This window comes from Megalops cyprinoides, chromosome 24, assembly GCF_013368585.1.
Source record: "Megalops cyprinoides isolate fMegCyp1 chromosome 24, fMegCyp1.pri, whole genome shotgun sequence".
In the NCBI taxonomy this organism is placed as follows: Eukaryota; Metazoa; Chordata; class Actinopteri; order Elopiformes; family Megalopidae; genus Megalops; species Megalops cyprinoides.
This window is the reverse complement of record NC_050606.1, coordinates 21,734,366-21,761,504: the sequence shown is the minus strand read 5'-3', so window position 1 is coordinate 21,761,504 and position 27,139 is coordinate 21,734,366. Positions and strand designations below refer to the sequence as shown.

General features: G+C 43.9%; 1 protein-coding gene across 6 annotated transcripts in view; it reads right to left on the bottom strand.

Annotated features, from left to right (window-relative positions):
• LOC118771213 (rho GTPase-activating protein 28-like) overlaps positions 1-25,195 on the bottom strand; it is a 34,136-nt gene extending 8,941 nt beyond the window's left edge. For 3 of the 6 annotated variants that reach the window (XM_036519134.1, XM_036519138.1, XM_036519139.1), the window contains exons 1-7: positions 12,475-12,608; positions 5,815-6,005; positions 5,291-5,511; positions 2,040-2,124; positions 1,750-1,892; positions 870-1,035; positions 650-741 (exon numbers count right to left, since the gene is read on the bottom strand). In XM_036519134.1, the coding sequence (XP_036375027.1) occupies positions 650-741; positions 870-1,035; positions 1,750-1,892; positions 2,040-2,124; positions 5,291-5,511; positions 5,815-5,977 (870 nt within the window). In that variant the 5' untranslated portion in view covers positions 5,978-6,005; positions 12,475-12,608. Of the gene's footprint in view, positions 1-649; positions 742-869; positions 1,036-1,749; positions 1,893-2,039; positions 2,125-5,290; positions 5,512-5,814; positions 6,006-12,474; positions 12,609-19,003; positions 19,084-25,131 lie in introns of those variants that run through there. The other 3 variants (XM_036519136.1, XM_036519137.1, XM_036519135.1) reach the window with 3 other exon arrangements.
• Between the last annotated feature and the right edge of the window lie 1,944 nt (positions 25,196-27,139).

Here is a 27,139-nt window from a genome sequence, read left to right as displayed (position 1 = left end):
TTGGTTTTGGGTCAACGCTGCAAAGATCCTGCACAGAGCCACTAATCTTTAAATCGCCTGGACAGCTCATCCTATTCATTTAACCCCTGTGCTGATCTATCCACTCCATGTAAAGATCAAGGAACCTCAGCCGAGTTTGTAATAAGAAACTGAATGTTAGGTTTTATAGGCAGGTTGGTAATGGCCACTGTAACCATGAGCCAGGATCTCGCTTTACTGTTGCAGACGTATAAGATGATGACATATAAAACAGTCAGAATGAAATATACGGATGTAAGAGATGGTGATATGTAAATATAATTGAGGTAACTCCCTCTTGTGACTGCTGAACTAGTGCAAACAGAAATACACATTAATATGAAACAGAGCGGTGATGAGAAAAGAACTCAAAGGTCTTAAAACATCTTCCTTCTGAGTGACAACCTCCACTTTAGAGGCCACCAGGGAGTCAGATTTTATCTGTGTTAGATGTCCATCCAGTCATATGATCAGTACTTCATGACATGAGACTCCTAAGTCTTATTTCACACTGAAGTCTATGATCCAGAAATTCACAGAAAAACCTAGAATGCTGGAGGTGGGGATTTTTGGGGAAATGAATCTTTCGGAAAGCAGAAGCCCTCCTACTTAGCATTGGCCACTTCTTCACCTTTGTGAAAACCAGGGGAACTTTGGAGCCAGGAAGTTTTTTCTGGTCGTTCTCTAACAGCGTCGCCAGGGGAACTCCAAAGATACCGCTCTCTGCAGAGACAGGGGAAAGGGGGAAGGCGTTTGAATTTGAGGGGGGAGGCTGAGACGGCGGCACAGGCAAAAGTGATCCCTTGACCTGCTGGGGTGCTGGCCTTACCCCTCTGCCAAACCAAACCCACCTCGAGCCTTGCCCCGCGTCGATCTGGTTCTCTTCAGCTCCACCCCCAATGCATCGTAATAGGTGGTCAGCTCTATGAGGGAGATGTAGCCAATCTTCTTCATGTCCTCTAAGGATAAGTCCTCAACTCTGGTCAGCCCCAACTTAGGACATGGAGGAAGAAATATCTGGGCACCAGACAAAGAAAATAAACATGTTAACAGCTTAAACAGATACCAGCACTCCTTCCGAGAAAACACCACACTTTATTAGTACATAGCGATCTATAGCGGTGTAGCGGTGGGAACATGGCATAACCCAAAAGGTTGCTGATCATGTTCCCCGCTGGGGCACTGCTGCTGTAACCTTGGGCAAGGCCCTTAACTCACAATGGCCTCAGTAAATATCCAGCTGTATAAAATGGATAACATATAAGAATTGTAACCTATATAAGTCGATCTGGACAAGAGCATCTGCTAAGCAATTGACTGTAAATGTAGTGTAGATTAACCCTACAGCATTCAGGAATACCTGTGCATGCTAGGGATACGAATGAGTATGCTTTTGTCTACCTGCTTTACAGTGACATCTGTATTCACAGTTCCACACAGATTAATGCCTGCATGTGAGGCAGAAAATAGAAATGCAACAGAATGAGTGGGGGTGCAGACACACAGAGGAATGTGTTCAGCCATGAGTGAATTTCTTCAGACACAAGGCCTATCTCAATGCCAGCACTGAACTGGGAACAGCAGTCTGTGCCTTCAGCAATGACATCTCCTTGTAATCAGAGTTCTCTCATTTAAATGAAAGTTAGCACCGCGTGGGTTACTGCAGGCTGGTTACTGGGAGCGGGCTGGGGGCTGGGCTGGCATTCAAGATGACTGGCAGGTGTCACTCACTGGCAAGGCTCCGTCATCCCTCTGGACCCGCTGGCAGTCCTGGCAGTCGCGGTTCTTCCTGCGGGCGACAGCCCCCTCCGAGTATGGCACATCAAAGCACAGAGTCTCCCTCACCGGCTGGCAGTCCGACCCACAGCTCTCCACTGCACAGAGAGAGAGACGTGAGGTGGATAACACACACACACTCACATACACACACACACACACTCTTACACTCTCACACACACCAGCACCATTCTCATTCCTGCAGTGTCCAGGGGGGAAGAGGAAAGACCCCGGACTTGTCTCACCTTGTGATGGAGTCCAGTGGGGCAGTTTGGATGAGGGCTGGGTGCTAGGGGTTACCGCGGAGACAGGATCAGATGGACACACAGGCTGCAATAAAACAGAGAAATAAACCTGCGACATTAATGCAAGCTACAGTCACTTTATTTTCTTTATTGCAAGCTATGACCACTTTCATTTATGCAACCTATGGACAAATTCATGCAAGCAAGCTTTATTTCGCTCATCTGTTCTACTCTTAGACTGTAAAAAATATACTGAATTCATCACACATATATTGCTATATTCATTAAGTATTTTTTACTGTAGAATATGCAGTAAAATGACATATATTGCCTTTTTATAATTCATTAATACACATTGTACTATATTATTGATCTAATGTTTTTACTCTGATTATACTGACAGAATTACTTTTCATACAGGTTTCTAGTGTGAACTCACAGTTCACAGAACACTGATCACTGACAAGTGAAATGACATAATTAAAAGTATTCATCCTGATTTATTTAAATCATGCAATTTCAGTTCTCACTGTCATAATGATAGAGAATAAATCAAATTCATCTCTACTGCTTAGTCTTCAGAGGTGAAGTGTGACATTGAAGGAAAACAAGCTAATGCTACAATTATAAATGCACCATATCTGATGAAGCTGTAAATGTCTGTAAAGGTCTATGGCTGTTGGTTCTTTTGTAGCACTCTAAGGTACTGTTTCTTGTCCAGGCTTTGGTTTTAACATGAATGCTTTGAAAATGAAGTCAGTCTTTTGGCTTTCACCTCAGCTGGATGTTGGAGTAAAAGCTGAAATAACTATTGGAGCCAATTCAGCTCCAAGCAACCAGCAATGAGCCTATTAGCCCTGTGGCTAAGCATGGAAAATATCAGACAGCTAAAAGGCTCTTTAACCAAAATAGAAAGAGAGATATTAAATGTGTCTGTGTGAGACAGGGTCAGCCAAAACATTGAAACAGGAAAGCATTACTTTCACTATATTAATATGAACATGTTGCACAATCATGACTATATCCTCTTTCCTAAGTAAAAAGTCTGCGGTCAACATGCAAAGCCTTTAGATTTATATCAAGTGCAAATGGCTAATGAGACAGAATGCATTTGTTGGTCTTCTAAATGACTTACAGGAAACAGAGGTTTCATTTATGCATTTATTGCTTATCTTATAGATCGATACAATTGTGTCTAATCCAGCCTGTGCCTACAATAGAGTGCATAAACACTTCCCTTAATCGCACTCACTGTATGTTTTATGGTGCATGACTGTAGTGGAGAGTGGAGGCAGTTAAAAGTCCTCACTGATCCCAGGTCAGCTGTGAGTGAGTCACTGGGCATTCACCACTGAGTCACAGAGAGAGGTGACAACACTGGGTATGCCACCCGTGTCACATTATGCTGTTTCTGTCTGTGTCAGAGGAGGGAGTGGTGTGACATCGGCCTGCTCGATTTTAAAAGCCCCAAACAAAGGCTATATTCACAGTTCCTGCATCAGGCCCTGGAATTTGAACGCTGCCGAGCACGAGGCATGAAACTGCCCAGGACTTCCTGCTTTGTTCCAGCAAGCATAACCACAGAGGGGTGCTGCTAAGTCCCTGTGGAAGGGTTCTACTTAGGGCAGGGACAAGCAAATGTGAATGTCCAGAGTCCTCCAGACTATGGAGTGAGGATCCTTAGCCCTGGTACTGCACGGCTAATACCAAACTCACTCAATTCTGGAGCCAGGCCACTGACTCCACCGACAGTTGCAGCAACTGACTGCATTGTGTTCAACACACTCTAGGTAGAAGTACCGAGAATACAAAACTGATTTGATTCTGACAGCATGCGATCACGATTTTTAGAGCTTACCATTAGATCAACATCTGTTTTACAGCTGGAGATCCAGGTGCTGGGACTTCCTATTCAAATACGGACTTCATTAACTAATTAAGAGCTGAGGTGGACGGAAAGCCAACGGTCATGTAGACGGCAGTCAGAATGTGAGGGTGAATCACAGATGTGGGAATGTCCTCTCCCTACCTCCTCACTCTTAAACACAAACGCTGCTCATGACAACTGCACCGGCATCTACATGCTAAGGGTGCAACTGCATATCTACCATCCTGTAACAACATCCAATGGCATTCATGAGAGAAGACTCTGAGCTCTCTGAGACAGGAGATGTACTCTTACTGCTCCTGGTTAACAACGCTCACTAAGCATGTACACTGTGTTACATGGTAACATGGGGCACCACATCTGATTGCAAGATAATGGGTGTCACTGCACATTGTCTGAGGACAATAAGATGAGAACATTGTAGCATCCAGCAGAGACCCCGAAGCTCAACCCTACAGAATATTATTTGGAATGAACTGGAAGGCAAAATTAGGGCAAGGCTGAGATGACCATCTTCAGTAATGGAACTTACTATTCCTTTAACAGAGGAGTGGAGCACAACACCACCAACCTTCTACCAGTCGTCTACAAAGCACTGAAGCAGCGATTAAGGCCAAAGGCAGGCCTACATGCAATTATTTTCGTGGAATAAAAACATGTTTTATTCAAAATTACCCACGTCCCATGACTTTTGGTGGGATAGTGTACAATAACAACAGCATGAACAAAGAGAAAGACTCAAAAGCGCAAAGTAATGTACTTTCTCTCACACCAGTGCAGAGAGGGTAATCCCAGCTGCTGCCAGACAAATTTGAGGGGAGGCAGTGTAGCATAGTGGTCAAGGAGCAGGACTCGTAACTGAAAGGTTGCAGACTCGACTCCCCACTGGGGCACTGCTGCTGTATCATTGGGCAATGTACTTAACCCACAATTGCCTAAATATCCAGCTGTATAAATGGATAACATGGGTAAAAATGGGTAACTGTAATTAATCTAAGTTGCTCTGGATAAGAGCATCTGCTCAGTAAGTGACAATAATGTAACCTTTCTACATTTAGAGCCAACCCTGAATGGGCACTTCTGAGTCTTAAGGGTAACTTCAGTCCAGGGTAAAGGAGAGGCGGCTCATAAGTCTACAGATTCATCTCTTAAGAGCACACTGTGGTTCCTTCTGACACTATGAATGTATGACAGATTTAATTTTTTAAATTACATTACCCTAGCAATGAAATATTTCTAAAAAAGAAACAGTTCCACAGTTTGGGATTGTGTGAGGCAAGTTTGGCCTGGAGAGGCAGGGGTGGGTAGTAAGACAATAAGGGGGCCTTTGTTCTGGAGAGGAGGGTGCCTGGCGCTTACTCACAGGGGAATCGGGGGTGGCGAAGACGTCCCGAACATGGCGGATGGGCTGCTTGTTCCTCTTGCGCATGGTCTGGGTGTAGTTGTCCAGCCGCTTCTTGACAAGCGCGGCCTGTGTCCGCGTGAGGGTGGATAGTAGGGCCTCCGCCGGGGCGTCGCCCGGGGCCCCTGACACCAGTGTGGATAGCCCCGCCTCCTGGAGCCACGCCTCCTCAAGCTCCGCCTCTGTGAAAGTAAACGCAGCATCCAACAATCATCTTATGGCACACAGATTTGTGACATAAATCAGTCAATATTAAAAAGCCAGAAGTTGGCTCTAGGAAATAACAACAGGGATAGTACAGTTTGGGGACAGATGAACCAGCTCACTGCTAAATTAGCAAGTCTAACTGCCTGGTCATCCCACATACAACATAGATGATACCAGTAGTGGGTGCAATGAAAGAACCTGAGGCTCCTCCCCATTACTGTCACTGCCCCTCCCTCTGGTCCCTCCCCCTCCCCAGGCAAGGCCGGGGTTTAACCTACCATCAATGCTGCGTGCCTCTAGCAACTCCTCCTGGCAGGAGTGACTGGTCTCCTCTATGCTCCTTAACTCGCTCCAGTAGTCCTCCATAGAGTTCAAATCCAGTGAGCTCTGTGGCACAGAGTGCCCCTCAGGGGGAAGGCGCAATGCCTCCTGGGATATCATCCTGCCCGACCCCTGGTAACGCTCTTTCCTGTGGAAGACAAGAAGCAGACATTCAAATGTCCAGTAGTCACTTGGCTGTGTCCTTGCTGAGGTTGTTGGTAGGTATCGTGAGTGAAGCTCTATCTAGAGAAGTAGGAGGAGCTTTAGTTATATGCAGGGAATTCTGCTTGAGAAAGTGCAGGGAGGAAGAAACACAGCACTGTTATATGTACAGCACTGTGCCTGAGAAAGTCTCTACCCATCAGTAGCCAACAGAAAACACGTCATTAATAATGTCAGAGATGAAAGGCACTCCCCTGACATTAATTCTCTCACACAGATCACAACTCCATCAGTCTTGCCTCTCCCATGGCTTAAAGATGCTTGGCACGGCGTAAGTGAACCTATAAATGTGACCACAATGGAGCTGTCAGCAGTCGTACCCACACGCACATGCGTGCATGCACACACACACACACACACACACTTTACACAACATTACACATTACACAACATGTGCACACACAAACACACTCAAAAATGTGTGCACACACAGGCACACACACCTTCCTAATTTTTCCTTCCTTTGACGGCCAACCCTCATATCCCAGCATGTGCTTTAATCTCTACCACATGGATTCAGACATGGGTGTCACTGGAGGGATACAGCCCTTCTCCTCTTTCCACCTTTCAGTGAAGTCCCCTGAAGATGAAAAATTCCACCACATGTAGATGAACTACTACTGAATTACTACACATTCAGCATGTGTAGCTGGCAGTTCTCTCTAGGTCTCATTAGATTAATATTTAACTTTCACCCATATGACATCATCATAATACAAAACTAACCTGGCACGCCTGAGTGGTGCTGCTGTCTGAATCACCAAAACCACTATGTCCCGGCATGCTCTCCACCAGAACCAGCCTCAACTGTGAGACTGCGCTCCAGAACCAGCCTCAACTGTGAGACTGCGCTCCAGAACCAGCCTCAACTGTGAGACTCCACACCAGAACCAGCCTCAACTGTAAGATTCTGTACTCTGGAATCAAACTCAACTGTGAGACTCTGCACTCAAACCTTTCTAGATCTCTCACTGAAGTAGGAAAGCCAGCTCAATTCAGAGGAAAAACAGCACTTTGAAATATCAAGATGCCATTTAAAGCTTTTCAGATCTATTTGCTTAGTACTGCTGAAGTCTCAGTGCCCCATGCCATAGACCACCAGCTATTTATAAGCCATAATAGATCCAGCATGTGTGCCAAGAGTACCATCCCTCTGCTGTGCTGAGTAAACAGCAGCACTGTCATTAGAGATTACCCTCTGTGTCCGTTTGGGGCCAGAGCTGGCCTGTGTCCCATTACAGACCCGTAATTACCAGGAGCACCATGACATCACCATCTCTTAATGGAGATTTATAGGGTGGGGTGGGGTGGGGGGTTCCTGCTGTTGCTCTGGTGGAGCTGGGCGGAGCTCTGGTTTGTTTAGGCAAGAAGCAGACCCTGGAGAGCGTACCATCCAAAGGCCCTATATGAAGAATGAGTTTAAAGTCCCCCAAAACCACACAGCAAACCAGCCAAAGATAAAGATTGTCAGAACTCGGGCATGGACTCAAGCACAGACAGAGAAAACTGGGCACACGGGTTTATTAAGTCCAGAGGGCAATCCAGAAACGAAGTCAAGGCAGGCAGAGTCAAAAAACCAGAACAGACACGGCGACCAAAACCACAGGGCAAGAACGAGGAGCGAAGTCGGGAAAACAGGCAAGAAAACAGACCCGGCAGGCAGACACGATGAAAAGACAAGCGGTGAGTTACGACACATCGAACCGGGACAAACCAGCAATGAGACAAGACACAAGCAGGACTTAAATAGGGCAAGGCTGATGAGAAGACGGGATGCAGGTGAAGACAGTCAGGCAGTCAGATGGGCGGCGACAGGGCAGAGAGCAGGGCAGGGCTGGAACACAGGGAAAAACAAAAGCACATGGACAGGGAGGACAAAACAACTGGCTAAGACGCCGCAGTCCTGACAAAGATGGTGTCTAAACATACCCCAAATCCGTATACTGACCCAAGGAGAGACAGAGATTGCATCTAGCATCCCCCAAATGCATACAGTGGCCCAGCCAGAGGCAGAGGTGGCATATGCAGTTTGTGTTGGAGCAGGGAGGTCACCAGGGCTTCAGGTGTATGCGGAGCTGTTTTGCCTCATGCATGAGCTTCAGGGAAATCTTTCTTTAAGACCAACAGCAGAGGGCCGGGAGTCATGCTTTAGCCTGAGATTTTCGTTTCACCTGAGCCACCAGTTTGCAAGTCCTGCTGAGTCCTGCGTGCCAGTATCACTCAGTCCTGTTGCCTCTTTGCTCACCAGCAGCGCCTGTCAAAACACACAGGCCTTCCTGTCCGTCTACATCATCGTGAGGGCAAGAGCAAACCACAGTTATGGAGATGCTGACAGATGGAGCAATGCTGGGAGTGCAGCCAGAGACGGTTTATTATCATGGAGACTGCACACTCTGCATTCCTTCCTGGCCCCTCTTAGGAGTTCCAGGTATTATTTAAACCATTGAATCCCAGGCATTTCTGTGAAGGAACAGTGAAGATACAGAGCTTGCATCTGTATAGTACAGATAGGCTGCCATCTTGGTTACCACTGTTGACATTATCTTTGGTCCAGCTGGCTGGTATCTATGATAAGAGAGCCCTCCCTCTCTGGTAATTCATAACACCAGAATCTGCTGGGGATCACCAGTATAATGCTAATTACATATAATGTTAATTATATCTCTCTTGATGTCCCATGATATTCAACAGTTGATAAGAAGAACACAGTTACAAAATAAGCAGGAAAAAAATATAATAATTGTAATATATTTAGTTATGAGTAAAAATATATCTCATAAACAGAACAATACCACAGATGAAATCATAAGGGAATTAAACTCAAAATAAAAATGATCTATAATAATTCAATGGGTGGGCAGACATACAGACAGAGTAGATTACACAGGCTGTGTTCACAATGCTAGTTCACAGCTCTGGTCACATTTAATGGCTTCTGATCTCATCAGCATGGTCTTCTTGACCTCGAGTTATGGTCAGACCACAAAAAGATTAAAAAAAAAACACACGTTTAAATAAACCACCTCCATCATATGTTGGACCGATGACCATGAACATTGGAAAAGCTGAGACTTCACAGAGAAATGGAGCAGGAGCTGTTTAGACAAGTAGCTCATCACATATCTGAGCGGCACTCAATGGGGCATCTGTGGACCCTGCTTGAAATATGAAAACTATGCCATCATTGTTGAAGAGCAGGTTTGTGGACCCGATACACTATAATTAACGCCTTGTTGTGTAGACAATCAGCACCCTCGTTTGAGAGATCCATGTTTCCTTGGGTTGACTCCAGGTGAACCGAGAACAAGGGGTGACACAGATATACAAAACACACACTACATGCTTGAGTGTAAAAGCCACTCTCAGCTCCAGGGTCACGCTCTCTGGAAATAGACCCATTTGGGTATGACCTTTCCAGACTTTCTTGGAAGTTGGAAGCTAGCCTAACTGCCTAACTGTAAATGACTGTAAATTTCATTCAATTTATTGCAACTGATTTGAAGTTATTCAGTTCAGTTAATCAATTTAACTCTATTATTTGTGTGCCTGTGTTGAGGGTTAAAGCATGCACACTGGAATTCTGTAACAATACACCAGTCCAATAAAACACAGCATACAGATGGTGTTAGAAAATATCCATGAGGAACTCAAAAATATTTAAGATATCTCCAGTACACTGGTTTCGCATAATTGTTACACCTAAACCGTAAACAAGGAAAACATCAGATGATACATTCTGTATACTAGACCACTGTGCCATGTAAATTACATAGATGACATTTAAGGAGCTTCAAAATTGTATTCAGAGGTTTGGAGCTGCCCTGCCTCCCCCAAGAAATTCCACTATTGTACCAACTATAATCTGACCCACATGGTTTGCAGTGTTATCACAGTTCTATCAGGAATGCTGTATGTATCTATGGGGCCATCAGCACAGGAGACATGCCTGAGCTAGCACTGGCTATACCTCCTGTGGATCACATGACCACACAGAGATCCCCTTAAAGCATATTCATTCACAAACATACATGTGCTGTCTGGCACCCCCCCACCAACCTCAATCTAACTGCAAGAAAACAAATGCCAACCCCACTCTGGTCTTTTATAGTCCTTTACAACCATTTCACTTGGAACTTAACTGACCTATATACTCATGTGTGAAAACGATCATTTATTTCATATAAGTGGTCTTTGTTGCAGCAGTTCTGACCAAATTTTTTGGTTCCCACACCCAATTCGCTGTATAAGGCACCATGGACCCCCTTCCAGCAGTGACTCAATCCATGGTATTTTTATTCTTAATTTCATATAATATAAAAATTAAATATTGAAATATGACTAGATATGCTTAAAAATTCATCTTCAAAAAGATAAGATCTAACAGCACAAAACAGACAAACAGATTATTTTCCTTTCTCTGAAAGTTGCATTCCACAAACATTATTCTTCATGTATCTGCCATACCTCTAAGAATGCCCCCATCCCACCCGCCCACGGATTACCCCCCGGGGGTCTCGGAACCCCCCCATGCCTCAGCACTGCGAGTTATTGCATGTTTGCAGCCGACAGACACAAGGAGAAGTCTGGGGGCTGAGGTCAACGTTTCAGCTGTTCTGTTCAGTCCATTGCAGACTGACCACAAAACCAGCTTCAGTATCAGCGCTGTGAGTCACTGTGAGATAAGGGACGCCTCTGCTGAGGAACATGCCCACCAGAAAAGGCTGGGGTCAGGAATAGAATGGCTTCTCTGCTGATCTTAGAACAGGAAGGGAGAGGTTTTATGGAAAACACTGCGTGGACTTTAGCTGGACAAAATCCACACACACACACACACGTGACAATCAAATGACAATGACAATCAAAGGCAATGTCAAAATGAAACAACACCCCACATGTCCTTGAAAGGCACATTGTTTATGATGTCATCAGTACTTACTGTGACATACATTCCAGGTGACTCAGGCTGTACGCATGAGGAGAACTTCATGTAGGACTCTCAGTGCCCCAGACTCATGAGTGAGTGATGCAGTTACCACAGCCACAGTCATTCTTTAAGATATTCAGCTATTCATGTCATATGTCAGCGTATTTCTTCTAGCTACTCCCCTAAAATCAGGCAGCATGGGAATTCTCCAAATGTGAATCAGTTGCTAACTGGGAGTATAGCCAGTGTGCTACTACTTTTATTGCTGGTCAAGCATTAGCCATCTGGTACAGCGAGGTCCAAAAAAAGGTGCTTCACCAAGCATTTTATGAGGAAAAGTGTGTTGAAGTCACTGGAAAACTATGCGTGGCACAGATTTCTCAACCTCCCATGTGCTGTGGGTCGCGTCAACCAGACTGAGAGACTGCAGCTGTGCGTCCTAGTGCAGGAGGACATGAAACTATACAGGTCCAGGTTACACACACATACACACACACACACACACACACACACATACATACATACATACATACATACATACATACATACACACACATACATACATACATACACACACACACACATACATGCAAGCACACATGCACACACGCACACATAATCATACTCTAACACTACATTCATATACACACAAATGTATGAATGCACCACACACACATAGACATACACACACATACACATAACCACAGTCAATCCCTACAGTCAAATACATACACAGACCCACATATGGAGATCACCATTTTACTGAGGAACTGCAGTGTGCTGGAACATAACCTTAGAGTAACTCTAAATCCGTTAATCTCATGGGTGCTTTCAGAAATCTACACTTAATTACAACTTCATGCCTTCCATATAAAGCAAGCACATCTAGAGTTTCCACATGTGCCTTTCAGTTCGAAACTGACACTTCAGTTTTCTCACTAAATTTAAACCGAACATGGTAAAGTCCTTTAAAAAGCACCAAAAGTTACTGTCTTTTTTCCTATGCTTAAGGGGGAATCACACCTTTCCTCATCTGATTTAAGAGCACAAATTTCTGCAGAGCATGTAAAGACAGTCCTAGTTCATGAGAAGCTCACTACTGTCCCACAAAACTACTGTATCTACTAAATTGCAAATGAAGTGTTTTTACAATGAAATCTTACACACATTACATTTGAACACAATTCTGTACTATTCTTGAACTAGCACACAAAGGTATTGCTAATAATCCATTGACATGAAACACAAAGCATGATGAAGTTAATCTGAATAAATCTGAGAGACTCTGTCAATTACAATTGTAGAAACTACTTTAGTCTATAAAAAGCTCTCATTATGTTTTGAGCCATTGCTCACCCCTCTATCAAGCCACATCAGAGAGTCCAATGGAAACATTCCACTTTTAGAGGAACAGCATTACTGAAAACACACAAAGGAGAGACTCTCCTAAAGTAAAATAAAATGCCATTACCTTTCAGAGCGGCATTCAGTCAAACAGTTGGACCATTTTAACCAGGTCAAGGGTTGCTTGGGTTTCCCTTTGCATAAACGTTGTTTAGAGAGGACCGCACAGAGTGTGTGTGCGTGCGCGTGTGTGCATGCGTGTGTGAGTGTGTCTGTGTGTGTGAGCGCTCTATCTCAGGATTTCCTCTTGTGGACTCAGGATCTTGCTGAAAGAGACGCCCCCCCCACTCGTCTCCATCTAGCTCCACCCAAAGCCACAACTTTCCAGCGTCCAGTGGCTCTTTCCTTTCTCTCCCTCCCCTTCATCCCTCCCCCTTTTCACCCCTCTACTTCTTTCCTTGTTATTCTTCTCTCCCTCCATCATCACCCCCCCCCTTCCTCCCTGTCATCTCTTTCTAAATTTCATTTTCCATCTTTTTTCTCTTCAAAGCATCTTCCTCTTGGCCACAGCAGTATAGATTTATCTCTGTTTCATACCTTATGCTTAGAGCTGCCCTGTTCCTCTTACCCCCCCGATGCTCTGGACAGCGTCTTCCAGGGTCCTGGCCTGCTTACTGATTAGGTCTATTAACGGACAGCTGGCTCAAAGTGACTGCAACAAGCAACAAGGTATGTACGCTGACTGACAAAGGATATTGAAGCACATTCCACCCCAGTCTGGATAATTACAGCACAGCAATTAGCTTTTGTATGTGGACACATCATAGAACAAAAGCACAACATTAGCGCACGGGTTTGTTCCTGCAACGCGCTCGGTGATCAGTTCTTCAAAAATGCGGCCACGTCACGTGGAAAAACAGTTCAGCACCCCATCATTCGACACTTCATCAACAAGCGTCTTTTAGAGTTGTGTTTACACAGCAAATTCATCCGCGCTCATGACAGCCCAGAACAAATTTACGCTAACAGTGTTGGTCTGTTACAATGAGCAATCGAGGCAATCAATATGCTCACTATCGAGGGAAACCTGCACAGGACTTTGTGTGATTTAAAACACAGGACTGAGACGCTAAAATGCCTCATTGTAGAGGGGTTTTTGTTGCTTTACTCAAGAACCAGCTTGAAGAATTTACCTTTGCAGGCTGGGATCCAGGGCGCAGCCCCAGAGATTGTATGTAGGTCAGTGGTGATTGGAAACATGTGGGCGTGCACAGGCCCCAAAAAAGAACAAGAGTGGTAACCTTAGAAACGAGTCCGGGGACCCTCCAATCATGACCTCACTCTCAGACATGTAAACACCAGAGGCGCGCAGGCTCTACGGTCCAAGAAAAACTCGGCCAATCCAGAGGCCAGCTCCTCTTTCGAGCGATGGAGCCTCAGAAGAATGACGCTGTTATTTCCTGTTAGCACTGAAACCCAAATAAGAACAGCGTAAATGTGATCAGGCTGCAGTTGAATTAATGTAGTTTCTGACATAAAGGACAGGCATAGACAGCTACAGCCCTGGAGGGCCAGGGAGGATGCTGGTGTTCATTCTTCATCAGTTCTTTATTGCTTAACTGAAGTCATTACTTGGACAGGAAGTGACATCACAGTGTGTGCCAGGTGCTTGTAAGATAATAACTGAAAGGTAAACCTACGGGACTACAGGATTTTGCCTCATTCTGGTACTTGAAACTCACTGTTAGCCTATCAAGCTGAAAATTACAAAAATGTTTTCATACATGTACAGAAAGAAAGGTCAATGAATGGGCCATTTTGAAGGATAAAACATTCTTCAACCGAGATATAAATCCATAACATTTTGTTTCTGGAGTCCACTTCCTTAACCACTACACAATAGTACATTAGGTACCATAATGTAACCCTGACGCTATAAAGTAACCTTTAAGCTAATACTAACTCTAACCCGGGCAACCAATGGATGGTCTTTTTCCTGTTAACCACCTTCTGCAGGCATCACTTCCCCCATCAGCACCTGCTCAAAGGTGGGCGTAGTTACACATGCACCGCAACTGGTTTCCCCTCGCAAACCCAAGGCTCGGTGTTTAGTCTGCTTTGATGTCATAAATCCGTCTGTGGCAGGCGCAGCCCTGCAGGACTGCCGCTGGAAATCCTGCCAGGCAAATGTGGGCTATTAACGGGTGACAGACAGCTCATTGACTACTGAATATCGCTTTCCTCTTAGTCCGACCACATGCAGACGGAAAGAAATGGCAGTCTTCCAAAGATAAAAGGGATCAATACAAACACTCTGAAAGCAGTCGGACAAGCGGGAAGGAGTTGGGGAAGACCCAGAAGAACATTTGAACATTTGTTACCCAGAAGATTTGTTATTTTGATTTTTAAAAACAGTTTGTCCAACAGATTTAAACATATACACACAAATATGTATACAGATACACAGATGGTGTGTAAATGTCCTCAGCATCACATCTATATTCCACTACAACATGTCCACAGAAACAAGGAGTCCTGATGCCCTAAAACACTGGCTTTCCTTGCACCCTTAAAAAACTCTGCCAAGGCACTGTGCATGACTGGATACCAGCACAAATTGGATTTTAAGGTCCGCCAGATGGAAAGCGGCGATTGTTTTGCAAGTGGCCTTTCTCGCCTCCTTAAAAACAGTGAGTGTGAGAAATGGCCCGTGGCTTGATAGGGTTACACTGGGGAGAGCAGCAGGCATTGACTCTACAGCAGGCACTTCCTGTTTTCACAATGGAAGTTGGGGAGGTTTGGCGTGTGTCAATATTCTGTTTCGTTTTTTCCATCGCGGTTCCAAAAACTCCCTTAAAAACCCAAGTGACTAAAGGTGGTCAGTTGTTGCCGGCAAATATGGAAAGCCAGTGACCATGTATGATCACTTTGAATGTATTACTGAGTTACTGAGGAATGATGTCCTGGCAGCTTATTTCCTCTAAAACAATGAGCCACTGACAAAGAGAAAGTGGGATTCTGTCCTCCCACACTCCCCTCCAGCTCCTACATGTTACTTACGTGTTGTCACAAATGTAACGTAAATTTATATCTTTTTGAGTCATTTAAAGGATACCTGCATTCACCAGTTCATTTACTTAAAACTGGAGCTTGGTATGACATTTTCAGCATGACATTAAACAGGTGTTTCAGAAGGAACCCTTGAAAAAGTGGTTAGCTGAACATTCAAAGTACACATCAAAAGTGTCGTTACATTACAAAACCAATAGATAAACATTTGGCACATTGAACAATGGATATGAACACTTTCCCGGGGTGTTAACAGAACAGCAGTGGGTCCTTCTATATGAAGTCCAAAGACAGACTAATAACCCGTAACTCAAACAACCCGTTGTTCAAACACACGCTGAGCAGTAGCTCTGATTGGCTACCATGTACATTTAGTAGGAACACACAGACTCCTCCAACACAGAGGACCGAGCGTCCTATGAAAGCTAACGAGGGGCTATTGAAGGAGCACGATCCTCCAGACTTCATCTGAACAAGAAAAAAAAAGAAAATGAATTTAATTCAATTTTCTCAGCCTCTCCATCAGAGCACAAGGCCTTCACACTGCGGCGCCAAAGATTGCACGCCGAGTGCTAAATACAGACATGGCATCAATCTGCTCAGAAATGTAGTGGTTATAAACAGAATCAAACGCTTCCCGATAGCCTCGCATGTCCTATGACTGAGCAGCCCTGAGCAATTTTCCACACATTCTCAATGAAATGTGCATCAGATCTGTATCTGCGCCTGCAGTGTTCAGTCTTCAGACCATCTATGCCACCTCTGACAAAGTCACCATGTGCTAACATATGCATGTCCTGGTCTATTTTTTAGGATATCTTAAACTCTGAAATTATCCCTTATAATATTGTTTTATTGTTTAATAACCTCTTAATGTACAGTATTTTTGTCTGAATATTTCATCAGTCTTTGCATGAAATCGCTACAAAGTGCAGGCTAAGCCAACTGAGTTTTGTGGCCACTTTCAATCAACAGCTACCAATCAGAGCGCCTTCCAATACAATCTTAACTTGGGATAAACAATACAGGCAAGATTGATACATGCTACGGACACACCCGAACTGGAACTGTCCACTTAGCATGCAGTGCATGTAATCGTTATTTATAGATCCAGTTAATTTCTCGTCGTCTGTGACATTCTGGCTCTTTGTGTGGTTTAAGAAGCCTCTGGCTACAGGAGGAGAGTGAGCAGATTCGACAGTGCCATAATGCATTTCATTAAAAACACAGAATAATGCTTCCATTATTGAGAACATAAGCCGAAACTAAAGGGCATTTCCATATAGGGATGGGCATAAGTACAAATATATAACTGCTTTAAAAAGCCATTTCCTCCAGGTTCCATTATTGCAGAAGAGGCATTTACACTTGGAAAGGCAACTTAACCATATTGATTTTAGTGCAAAATTCTGCAAGCGCCACGCCGTGATATGTACTGTAACAAACGGAAATGATCATTTGTTCCCAAACAGTAAACATCCATATGAGAGAGCTCATTCCATTTAGCTTAATGGATCTGAATAATGAATAAGAGTGATGTGCGAGCCAGGTATGTCTCGGAACGTGACTCTTGGCTCAACTTCCAGAAGGCAGCACCTTTAAACTGCACCCTCCATCAGACCTGATAACAGCAGTCACGGTGTGTGCACAGTCACAAGCCACTGGAAATCACATATTCCAGTGATGAAATCATTGTTTTCATTCTTTATGAGAAGCCTTGCAGAGCAGAGCTTGCAGTGTTAGGATCCGCAATGTGTCTGTGAGTAGCAGGCCTACCCAACTCCAGCTCTGGAGGGCCCTGATCCGGCCGGTTTTCCAGCTCTCTCTTAATCAATAGCAGTACAAACGGAAGGGAATAGCGAAACTTTGTGGTTAAGTGCTTGGCTGGAGCCAAACTTTGCAGACACTGCTGTTGTTCCGAGACAGAACTGAGCACAGAGTCCTCCTGCCGTCTGTTGTGAGTCCCTGACAACCCCTTGTATCTGCCGTTTAAAAATGAATATCAAGATAATCTCATTCCACTCGCACCCAGCAACTGCAGGCACGCAAGCCACTTGGATGCAAAAGTACATTCGTCGGTAACATGTTTTGCCTTATCTCAGTCGCAGTGTATTCCACAATACTTTTTACTCAGATCCGGGTCGTCTCCCTGGTCATAAGTTATAAGTGCAGATAACTGCCATATGTTTATCATTTTGGAGACATACTTTCTGCCTGTTCCAAATCTGGCAGAAGAGTTCTTGTTACTGTTCACAATTTTGAACCAACGGAGTTCTGGTGACAGAACTTTAGGTATAACAATGCGATCACATAACTTTCAACTTATATATACAGAGTTTATATTCTTGCTTTATAGTGAATCTTTGCTATGGAGTCCTGGTGCAGGAACTTCAATTCAATAATGCAAGGACAAAACTATCAGTGTAAAGTATATAGAGTCAGGCATCTTGGTTACAACTGATAGAATAGTGTTCTGAATATTTCAAAAAGTCTGTACACCTGCCCATCCAGTGAAAAATAAATTTTACCATGCATTCAGAAAGCTACTTCATGATGTAGTAAATGCATGCTTGAATTGCCCATATCTAGCCATTCAGTCCACAGTCTGAATGGAGAAATTCTACTGAACACCCACACATGTAAGCATTTACAAAACTATGAGGTCCTGCCTCACTTACTTTAAACCTGGCCTGCCTTGCAGCAACATTTTTTTTCCCAAGGAAAAGCATTTCACTTGGTGAATAAGTGACTCCAGGCTCTCTTTTTCGTGTATGGATGGCTCAGTTTCTTACTCCCTGACAGTTTACAGGTTAACCCATTATAAGCCAAGCCACTCAGCTCACTGGGACGAAATCACATGCTTTATTCTGGTCTGTTCGATATGGATACTTCTAACTTGTTTTGTTCCTGTACGGACAATTTGTCTTGAATTGTTGGAATGCCTGCATGTCACAACACTAAGGTGTTTCAGATAACAGAATGGTTGAATTTATTTTAGGCTGTCATGTTGGTATGGTTTATTTTATAATTCTGATTAATTGCTGTTCCTGTCATACAATCTACCCAGACAACTATACACTGAATATATGTATTATGAATACAAATTCCTTAAATCCTTGCTGTATTCAAGATAAAAAAAATCAGGTACCCCTCATTTGTATATAGTTCCATCTTCTCTGTAATTTGAGCAACATCTTGTATACTAAAATCACCTCTAGACAACAAAAATGTCCAGCTTTTATCTCTTTTCCCCGACAAATGTTTTGTTGAACATTCACCAACTTATCAAGTCAACACAAAATTATACTGGAACAAACCAGAACAAATTGTGTACAACTGAGGATGATTTAAATTCCTCCGTAAGCAGTCTGGTCCACTGTCAAGGATCATTCAGAATTTTTACCCATAAGTGAGTGCAAAACTGCTTCCTGCTGAATCCAGTTATAGTGACCATACCAGAACCAGAACCTGAGACCACGTTAAAAAAAAAAAAGCGCCGATCTAGACAACAAATGCTTTCCCTGTTAAAAAGATGTGTTTGCCACCAGCGTTAAAGGGTAAGTCTTTTCCTCAACAGCCTTTCTTACCATGAGATTTTTTCCTGCCAAAGCCGTTCTCTGTGCGATGAAGGTGAGCGTGTTTACCTGCGCCTGAGCCGGCGTGTGTGGCGTCTGCTGCGCGGCTCTGTGAAGTGACAGATGCGACCCGCGGCTGCGCCCTGCCGTTCGCGGCTCTGCGGGAGAGACCGCCGGAATGCTGAATGACAGCATTTCTGAAGGCAGGGGCAGGAAGTTTCTCTTTCCTTTACTCTGTGACATCACCCGTGTGTTTACCCTTTGGTCTCATCTAAGCACTTCTCTGATTCATTCTGCGCCGGGCCGTTTCGGTTCCACTTACTTCCCGTTTCTTTGACGCGGTCTAAACCGAACACCACCAGATGTTAAAGGAATTTAAAACACAGGCTAGAATGAGGAAGGATCCACATTGTATTTTGTTTAGGAGTGAAATTATCTATAACAATACAATTTTAGTTACAATTTTCCATTACACTACTGTAATGTGCAATTACAATGTATTTTAGGCTTAATTTCCGTACCACTCTAACTTCTATAAGCCCACATAAATTCATACACGTGAATTGAGGGGATTACATCTGTGGAAAATTACACTGAAAGTCACTGCAAGATGAACCAACAGTGAACGTACCTGTCACAATACTGTACCACAGTGTCATAATACTTTACCATTGTAACAACGAAGAATACCCCCCTCCCCACCTCCATAAATAAGTCATAAATAGTCTCTCGGATTGACGGCAGACACACTGAGATTTTCTTGTAAAATACTCCAGTGGTGTGAACCACAACAGGGACTTAAAAATCCAGAGCATGAAATTTCCCCCTGACAGCCACATGTGATTTTTCAGAACGTCTAATTACTGGCAGGGGAGTGTCAAAGTCGCAAACCCATAATGCCAGAGTTATCTGCATTCCCTGTACATTTCAAAATATACTGAAAAAAATGAAACATCTATCCTCGCTCAGTGCTGGTAAACCTGTTTCCTCACACAAAGATGACAGCGGTCATCTTTCATGAAAGGAATGCGGAGTGTTTCCTACAATTTCTGGCGTAATTATCGTCCTGTCAACACTCAATTGCCAACACATCACTTCCATTTTCGTGTAATGAAAATGTAAAACGAATCAACACGAGACTGCAGATACATCTTTCAGGAAGAGCAGCTTCGACAAACTCTGCGATCCTGCCGATGGCATAATGATCCTCTAACCCACCGCATACCCGCTGCTCTCTCTCGGAGGCATTTGAATGGCTAGTGCAAACTATGCGCATTACAATCATTCCACAGAACAATAGGTTATCAGCACACTGATCATTTACAGATAGAAAAACACTGGAGGCAAATATGGGAATAACACTAACGGTTGAATACTGGGTTAAAATGTAAAGGACAGTGCTGATGGAGCGTGTACTGTACAGTACCTGTTAGCACAATGCGGGTGTTAAAGGCAGAAGCGACCTGGGGGAAACTAAGTAGTTCATAGCCAGTTCCAGCTCTTTCCACACGTGATCTTGGGATGCTGTGCTCCAAAATGCACCACAGACAGGACCAGATGAAACTCAAGGGTCAATTCAAAGAAAACATCAGAGTGATACCTTTACATATTAAATAAATTATATATTAAAGAAAGCATATTTCTCTTAATACACAACCTTTATTTTTTCAACTTGGAGAGAAAACTGAAAACAAACATGAATAGGGATTTATGTTTTTGGTACTGTATTGCCATAAATGGTTTGTATGGATTTTGTCACACTGAGTAAAAAAGATTATAGTACCATAATAAAAACCACATGGGACTGATCAACATACCAATGGGATTTACTTAGAAAGCCACTCTGCACCTCATTCTAGACCATCAATGCTACATCATTATCTGTGTTCCAGCAACCCATAAGGTTTTACATTATCATTTAGTAAGACTGAAGACTGCATGATTACCCTATGTTGTAATTTGATTGATTGGGCTGGCATCCTAACCCAGGGTGACATAGGCCAGCAGTCAGGCCTCATATTGAATTTCTTACATAAGACATAAAAGAGCTTTTACATCAATCACATTTTCTTATGTTTACTTAAACACCCACCAACAAGGTGAAATTAGATACCGTTTTTGGTCTAACATGTAGTTTCAATAATCGCAAGCCCTTTTCGGAACACAACGGCTCACTCTACGCACTGTCACTGACGCGGTAAGATAATGGCAGCACCTGGAAAAGGACAGTTGACAATCAAAAGGAGTGGATGGGATTTTTTTCACAAAAGGGGAAGTGCAAGTTTAAGATGTTCTGTGCTTTGTGTGGGAAAAGCAGGGCTGAGCAGTGGTTTCAAAGCAACCCTGTCCCCTGTCGCTGAGAGGTGTGTGACACGCCTGAAATGGTCCACGTGCCACCAAAGCAATAAGCCGCAGCATGCTGGTGTGTGCAGCCATGCCCTGGGAGTGATGTCACCTGGGGCGCAGCTCTCTCTCCATCCTCCCAAACATGTACAGCATGCCTTTTTGAGGAAGGGGGGGGGCAGCTCTGTTGTCAGATCTTATCTCATGCCCTGTCTGTCTCTCTGCCAGCTCACATTGTTGCTGCGTACTCCGCAGCTGCTGAGGAATTTTGGGATTGAAGATTTAGCACTGCCCCCCACATTAGCACTTTTCCAACACACCCAACCACAGCTGCAAAATTAGTTGAATTACAATTTTGACAGGATTACCAAAGGTGACTCTCTGTAGAACATTACACCAGACACATGAATTTGCTGATGCGTCCAATGAAACATTTTCCCTAGATTTAATTTCGAAATGCTTCACATTTTTTCTTCATCTAAGAGAACCACAATCGGTGCCATTTTATGGTAATTGCTTCTGAACAGCAGTACACGCATTCATAATCAAAATGGAGACTCCAACAACATTAAATAAAGAAGGCTATTAACACAATCCTACCTGATCCTATCAAATACTTTCATCATCTTTCAAAACCAAAACAGCATGAGCACGAAAGACTGAATGGGTCTTAAAACCACAGATATAGTAAATGATTCAAGATCATAGTTGTTAAACATAGCCTAGTGCATGTGGCCAAAAGATGTCTCAATTCAAATGACCACCAAAGACCAGAGTAGAAGCTGTGTTTTAAAGTATACCCTGAAGCCAGTATCTGAACACTATGTAAGCACACACAAAGACAGGATTTAGTCCAAGCTTTGGAACACTCCCTGATAACAAATTACAGGGCTGCGGCTGGAGATGCAGTCACGCTGGTCTAGAACAAAGAAAACCTCATGGAACATAGCAGAGAGAAATGAAAGAGAAATCACCCAGTGAAACAGCGGAGAAAGAGCGTGAGGAGAAAAAGCAGCCTGTGGCACGTCTGTAATTTGTGAACACAAAGATGGGTCAAAGTTTGGCACTCATCCCAGTGGGGCTCTGCCAGATGCACTGTGGGGCTCCCACAGTGCATCTGGCTGTGCGCTGTCAGCGTTCCCAGGGCTTGACCTGCGTCGCCCTGCGTCTCTGTGGAACGCGGCCCTCAGCCCGAAACGTAAACACGCAAGTCGTAAACGCATGGCTCTGGGAGAGCCAACGGCTCTGACCCCAGACAGAACAGTCTTTCCCGTTTCAGCGTGCAAGAGCTAAATGACTCCCCATCTCCTCCAACACATAAATATTTAAAGCCCTGTCGTGGGCAGCCCCATTTGGGGAAGCTCGTCAGACGCCTCTGCTTGCCCTGTCACTGGCTAGACCCCCTTCTCTTCTCACAGAGCCATGGGGAACCAGGCCACAGCTGGCCACGCCTGCGCTCCACATTCGCACTGACCCACCGTAGTTGCGCGTGTGACATCACTTACCTCTTGAGTGTCGTGGACCCTGAACGGCACTAGAGTAGCTTTTTTGTTTGTAAGTGAAAGATGCTGGGAAACCACACGCCAGTTCATCCGCTAGCTTACGATGGAGGAAGAAATCCTGACGCGTTTTCCAATTGCTGCTTTGGGGAGACCCCAGCAAAAAAAGGGTGTGGCAAAAGACACTGACTGTGTGTGACTGCAGCATGCAGCACAGCATGGGAGGTAAACACGTATTGCAGAGTAATCTGTGAGGGAGACCGTGTCTGGCCAGAGCCACTGCTATAGGACACAAGATAAAAACGGCTTTTTCTGCTTGACTCACTGGGACTTGGGCCACACCTACTGCCATATCTAGAATTGGCTAACATCCTGTCAGTCCAAGTTAGATTGCCCAAGCTGACCAACAGCTAACATGAGTAAGTGGAAAAAAATGCTGTGCCAGAAAAGTTAGGGAAGACCAAGGGGACATCTGTGGTGACACCACAAGTCATACATTGTACATTCCATACTCTCATGCACCCATTTTATTGCAGCCTCTGCAGTGGTCAAGTGATTTCATCACAGGTCCCACTGACAAAGAAAAAAAGGTAGCAGAAACCAATGTCTAAAGCAAGCACAAACTGCCAAACCAATAAAATCATCTGTCACATTTAGAAGCCTGACATAACATTGCTTATTTTTTCAGGGTAGCGCTGTGTAAGTGGAGGACACATGTTCAGTCTCATGAGTTCTGTATGCTCCATTGTTCCTGAGACTTAACTTGATGCACTTTGTAAGTCTCTCTGGAGAAGACTGTGTATTAAATGACAATAATGTGAATCCAAACTTAACCCAAAAAAGCTGAGATTTATAATTGTATTTTATATTCATTCATTTGGCACATGCTCTTGTCCAGAGCAACTTACAGAAAGTGCATTCATCTGGTTAGGCACGTAGCTATAGATGCTGAATCATTAGTGCCACACTCCTAATATAGCGCCATTGTGGGAAACACTGACGAAATCAGTGTTGTCATAACATACGCAAACACACACTGCTAGATGCCTGAGATTCTACTGAGATGTCTGCATGCATCTCAATGAATCCAAAACAATGTGATGTAGCCTGCTGCTACTCTACTCTCTAATAGCCCTTACAACAAGCACAGAGCTTATGGCCAAGATGAAAGAAGGCCATACGCAGCTGGAAAAAACAATAGGAAGAGCAGGCATGTTGCACACCTTCAGAGGCTGAGGCAGGCAGGAGTGTTGGACAGACAGGGAGATGAAAGCACCTGAGAAGGTATTACAGAATTAATACTGTTTCTAACTGATGATCGGATTCCCAAAATATTTTCTTCTGTCATCATGATAACACCTGACCCGTAACCCCACCCCCACGCCCCTTCTCTCTTCACTGAGGTAGCGGAATAACTGGCCAGAGAGATGACAGATTTACCCAAGAAACAATAACTTTTTACCAATCAAACTGTAAAATATTATCCTTTGAGCATTAAGAGCCAAAATGCAGATATTGTGTGCACTGTGCATATTCAGTCATTAACTGGGGAATGTTTCTTTGTGTGTGCGTGCATGTCCATATATGCATATTTGTGTGCGTGTGCTTGTGTGCCTGTGTGTTCGACACATCAGAGTAGAAAAAGGCACGTATCTCTACATGGCTGTAGGTCCAACAGGACGACTGCAGAGATTTACATCTGTAAAGACTGGGCCCTTGACCCCTGAAGCAATAAAGAGCATTAGAAGACAGAATGTGTCTACCCGTGTCCACTTTGCGCAAACAAACACCATCAGTCACAGCATCCTGTTGAGTTTTCCCAACATAACTTTTGAGCCATCAGTAACGTAAACATTTCCAATCCTCACGCTGTTAACCAAGAATGTGGAAGTTCTTGGTGCATGTGGCACAGCTTGCATCGTTAATGTTTAAAGCCATGTCGAAAATTATTAATGGCATAGTAATACAGTAGCCAAACGTTAACAGATATGAACAGGAAGAAAATAAAAAGATATTGTACATTCCTAGAAAGCTTTAAAAACTACATGATGCAACTGGTTATTAAACTAAATCGCTAATAACTTACTGAAAGGATTTGATCGCAGATACTAAATGCTGCGAACAAGAATGGTTCTATAGCCATATCCAGATTTAAGTGATGCTTTTTATGCCGTCACTGAAAACTACAACACAATTTGTAAGCGGTGTATCTGGACCATGCTTTTATGCTTGCTATGCTTTTACGCTTGCGTGTTGTTTGTTCTGTTATATTAGTTATAGGCATGCGTTTGAACTTACCTGTTTAAAGGACAGTTTCCATGCGCCTGAGGTGGCGCAAAACTCTGCTCCACCAAAGGTCTCCTGGACGGGGAATGGTACGAATGGTAGGATGTCAAAATGACGCTGCACGAATCTTTGATGTCCATTGCTGTTCACGCATTACCTCCCTAAGGCCAGCTGGCAACAGCGGACGGAAGGTTTGTAATCACCTCACACCGGTAGACCGGGCTCTCCGTCCCGACCTAAAATAAATAAATAACGTCCCGGTGCGCCTGCCTCCCTCTTGCTTCTGAGTAAGGTATGTAACCCTACACCACGGCAGCTCACGGCTTAGCCGCTGGCTTCCGCTGGCCAATCAGAGCCAAAGTCTTATTTGCATAAATTTAACCCACGCCCCTTGGCGCGTCTACGTGCTAAATAGTCCTCTTCAAACCGAGTACAACAATTCCTTCGTACTCGTTAATCTGAGCCCGAAAGGTGAGACCTGTTTCCTGGCCACACAATATGAATTGAGAATGTTGTGGCACAGCAAGCAGACGAAACCTATAGGTATAGCTTTGCTTTGCACACAATCAGTGCTGATTTAATATTGCAAACGGTGACCCCTCGAATGGTCATCCCTATTGTGGCGGTTGGGTTCCCCCTGAGCTCAGGTAACGGGGATGTCTTTTTCCTGTATTGGAAAGTTCTTCAATAATGCAAGAGGGCTTTCTCTTTGTGGACATCTGTACTGCCATGCCTCTGTTTATGATGACCTTTCTGACTTTCAGATATTAGATTTATGTTTCAACACGCTTTTTGTGGTTCATTAATTAACTAAAGGTGCCCTTATGTTCCCCATATCTATATTAAAAATTGAGATAAATGGCTGCAAGACTAGAGAGTTATATGGATGTATTGTATTCTGTGCTTTTAGGAGTCTTCTGATGCCTATTAAGCCTTTCTCAAGAGTTTACTCTGTCCCAGACCATGTAGTGACATCAAAGAAGCTTCTTATCAAGGCCTTCCAGATCCAGGTAAGTGGCTTTCCCAGGTATATTGATGATATTATCAGGAAAAGGTGGATGTTTATATGAAAATTAGCAGGAACCATCCATACCACAAGTCCAGTTATCATTCAAAGTGCAAACATTAACTCAATGAGACAAATGCTTCCCCTTCCGCCGAAAGGAATACAAAACATCGGCACATGATCAATGTTTATTATTATTGTTTCCTGGTCACAAGATAATGAATCCCCACAATTGTTTTACAGCAGCCTTAACCAGAACCCACACTCTTCCAATGAAATGTACATAGCTTACTGCTGCGAGGTACCAAAAGATCCACTTTAGTGAAGCAATTCAGGTTAAGTACCTTGATCAGATGTGCTACAGCAGTTCACCAGATAGGAATCAAATCTGTAACCTTTAGGTTGCAGCCCCTGCCTCTCAATGACCTCACCTTTAGGGACCCCTTGGGCTGCTCTCAGAAATACATACCAGCAATGTAGCCTACAGTTTTCATTTACAGCATGCTGTCTATGTGTAGTTGGTGCTTGGAGATCTTTGCAGGAAAAGGTAGGAAGGTATTTGAAAATGGTACGCAGGTAAATTGTTCAGAGGAGTCAAAGAAGAGACAGGTTTATCTAGGCTTGCTGTCCAACCATGTGCTTTCCCTGTGTTTTTTTTTTTTTTTTTACCACCAGGAGCTCTTGCATTAGGGAAAGCACGCAATCCCACAAGCCCCAAGCCCCCATCGGTTTTACCTGAATGAATTTCAGGCTGTTGTGGATGTGAGCAGGTTTGCTCGCAGTATTTATTACCTCATTGTACTTTGTCACGTGTTTATGGCACGTCTAAGTCAACACCTTTGGTATACTAAGAGCCATAAACAAGTGAGTCTTTCTTTCAAAGCACTAAACAACCCCTTGTTGAAATCTCTTGGATGAGCCGTGCTGTTTAAACACTGCATTTCCAAGCTCTCTTGTATCACATGCTATCTGTGTTAAGCCAGAAAATCATAACCCGGTTATGTTTTCCCTGTT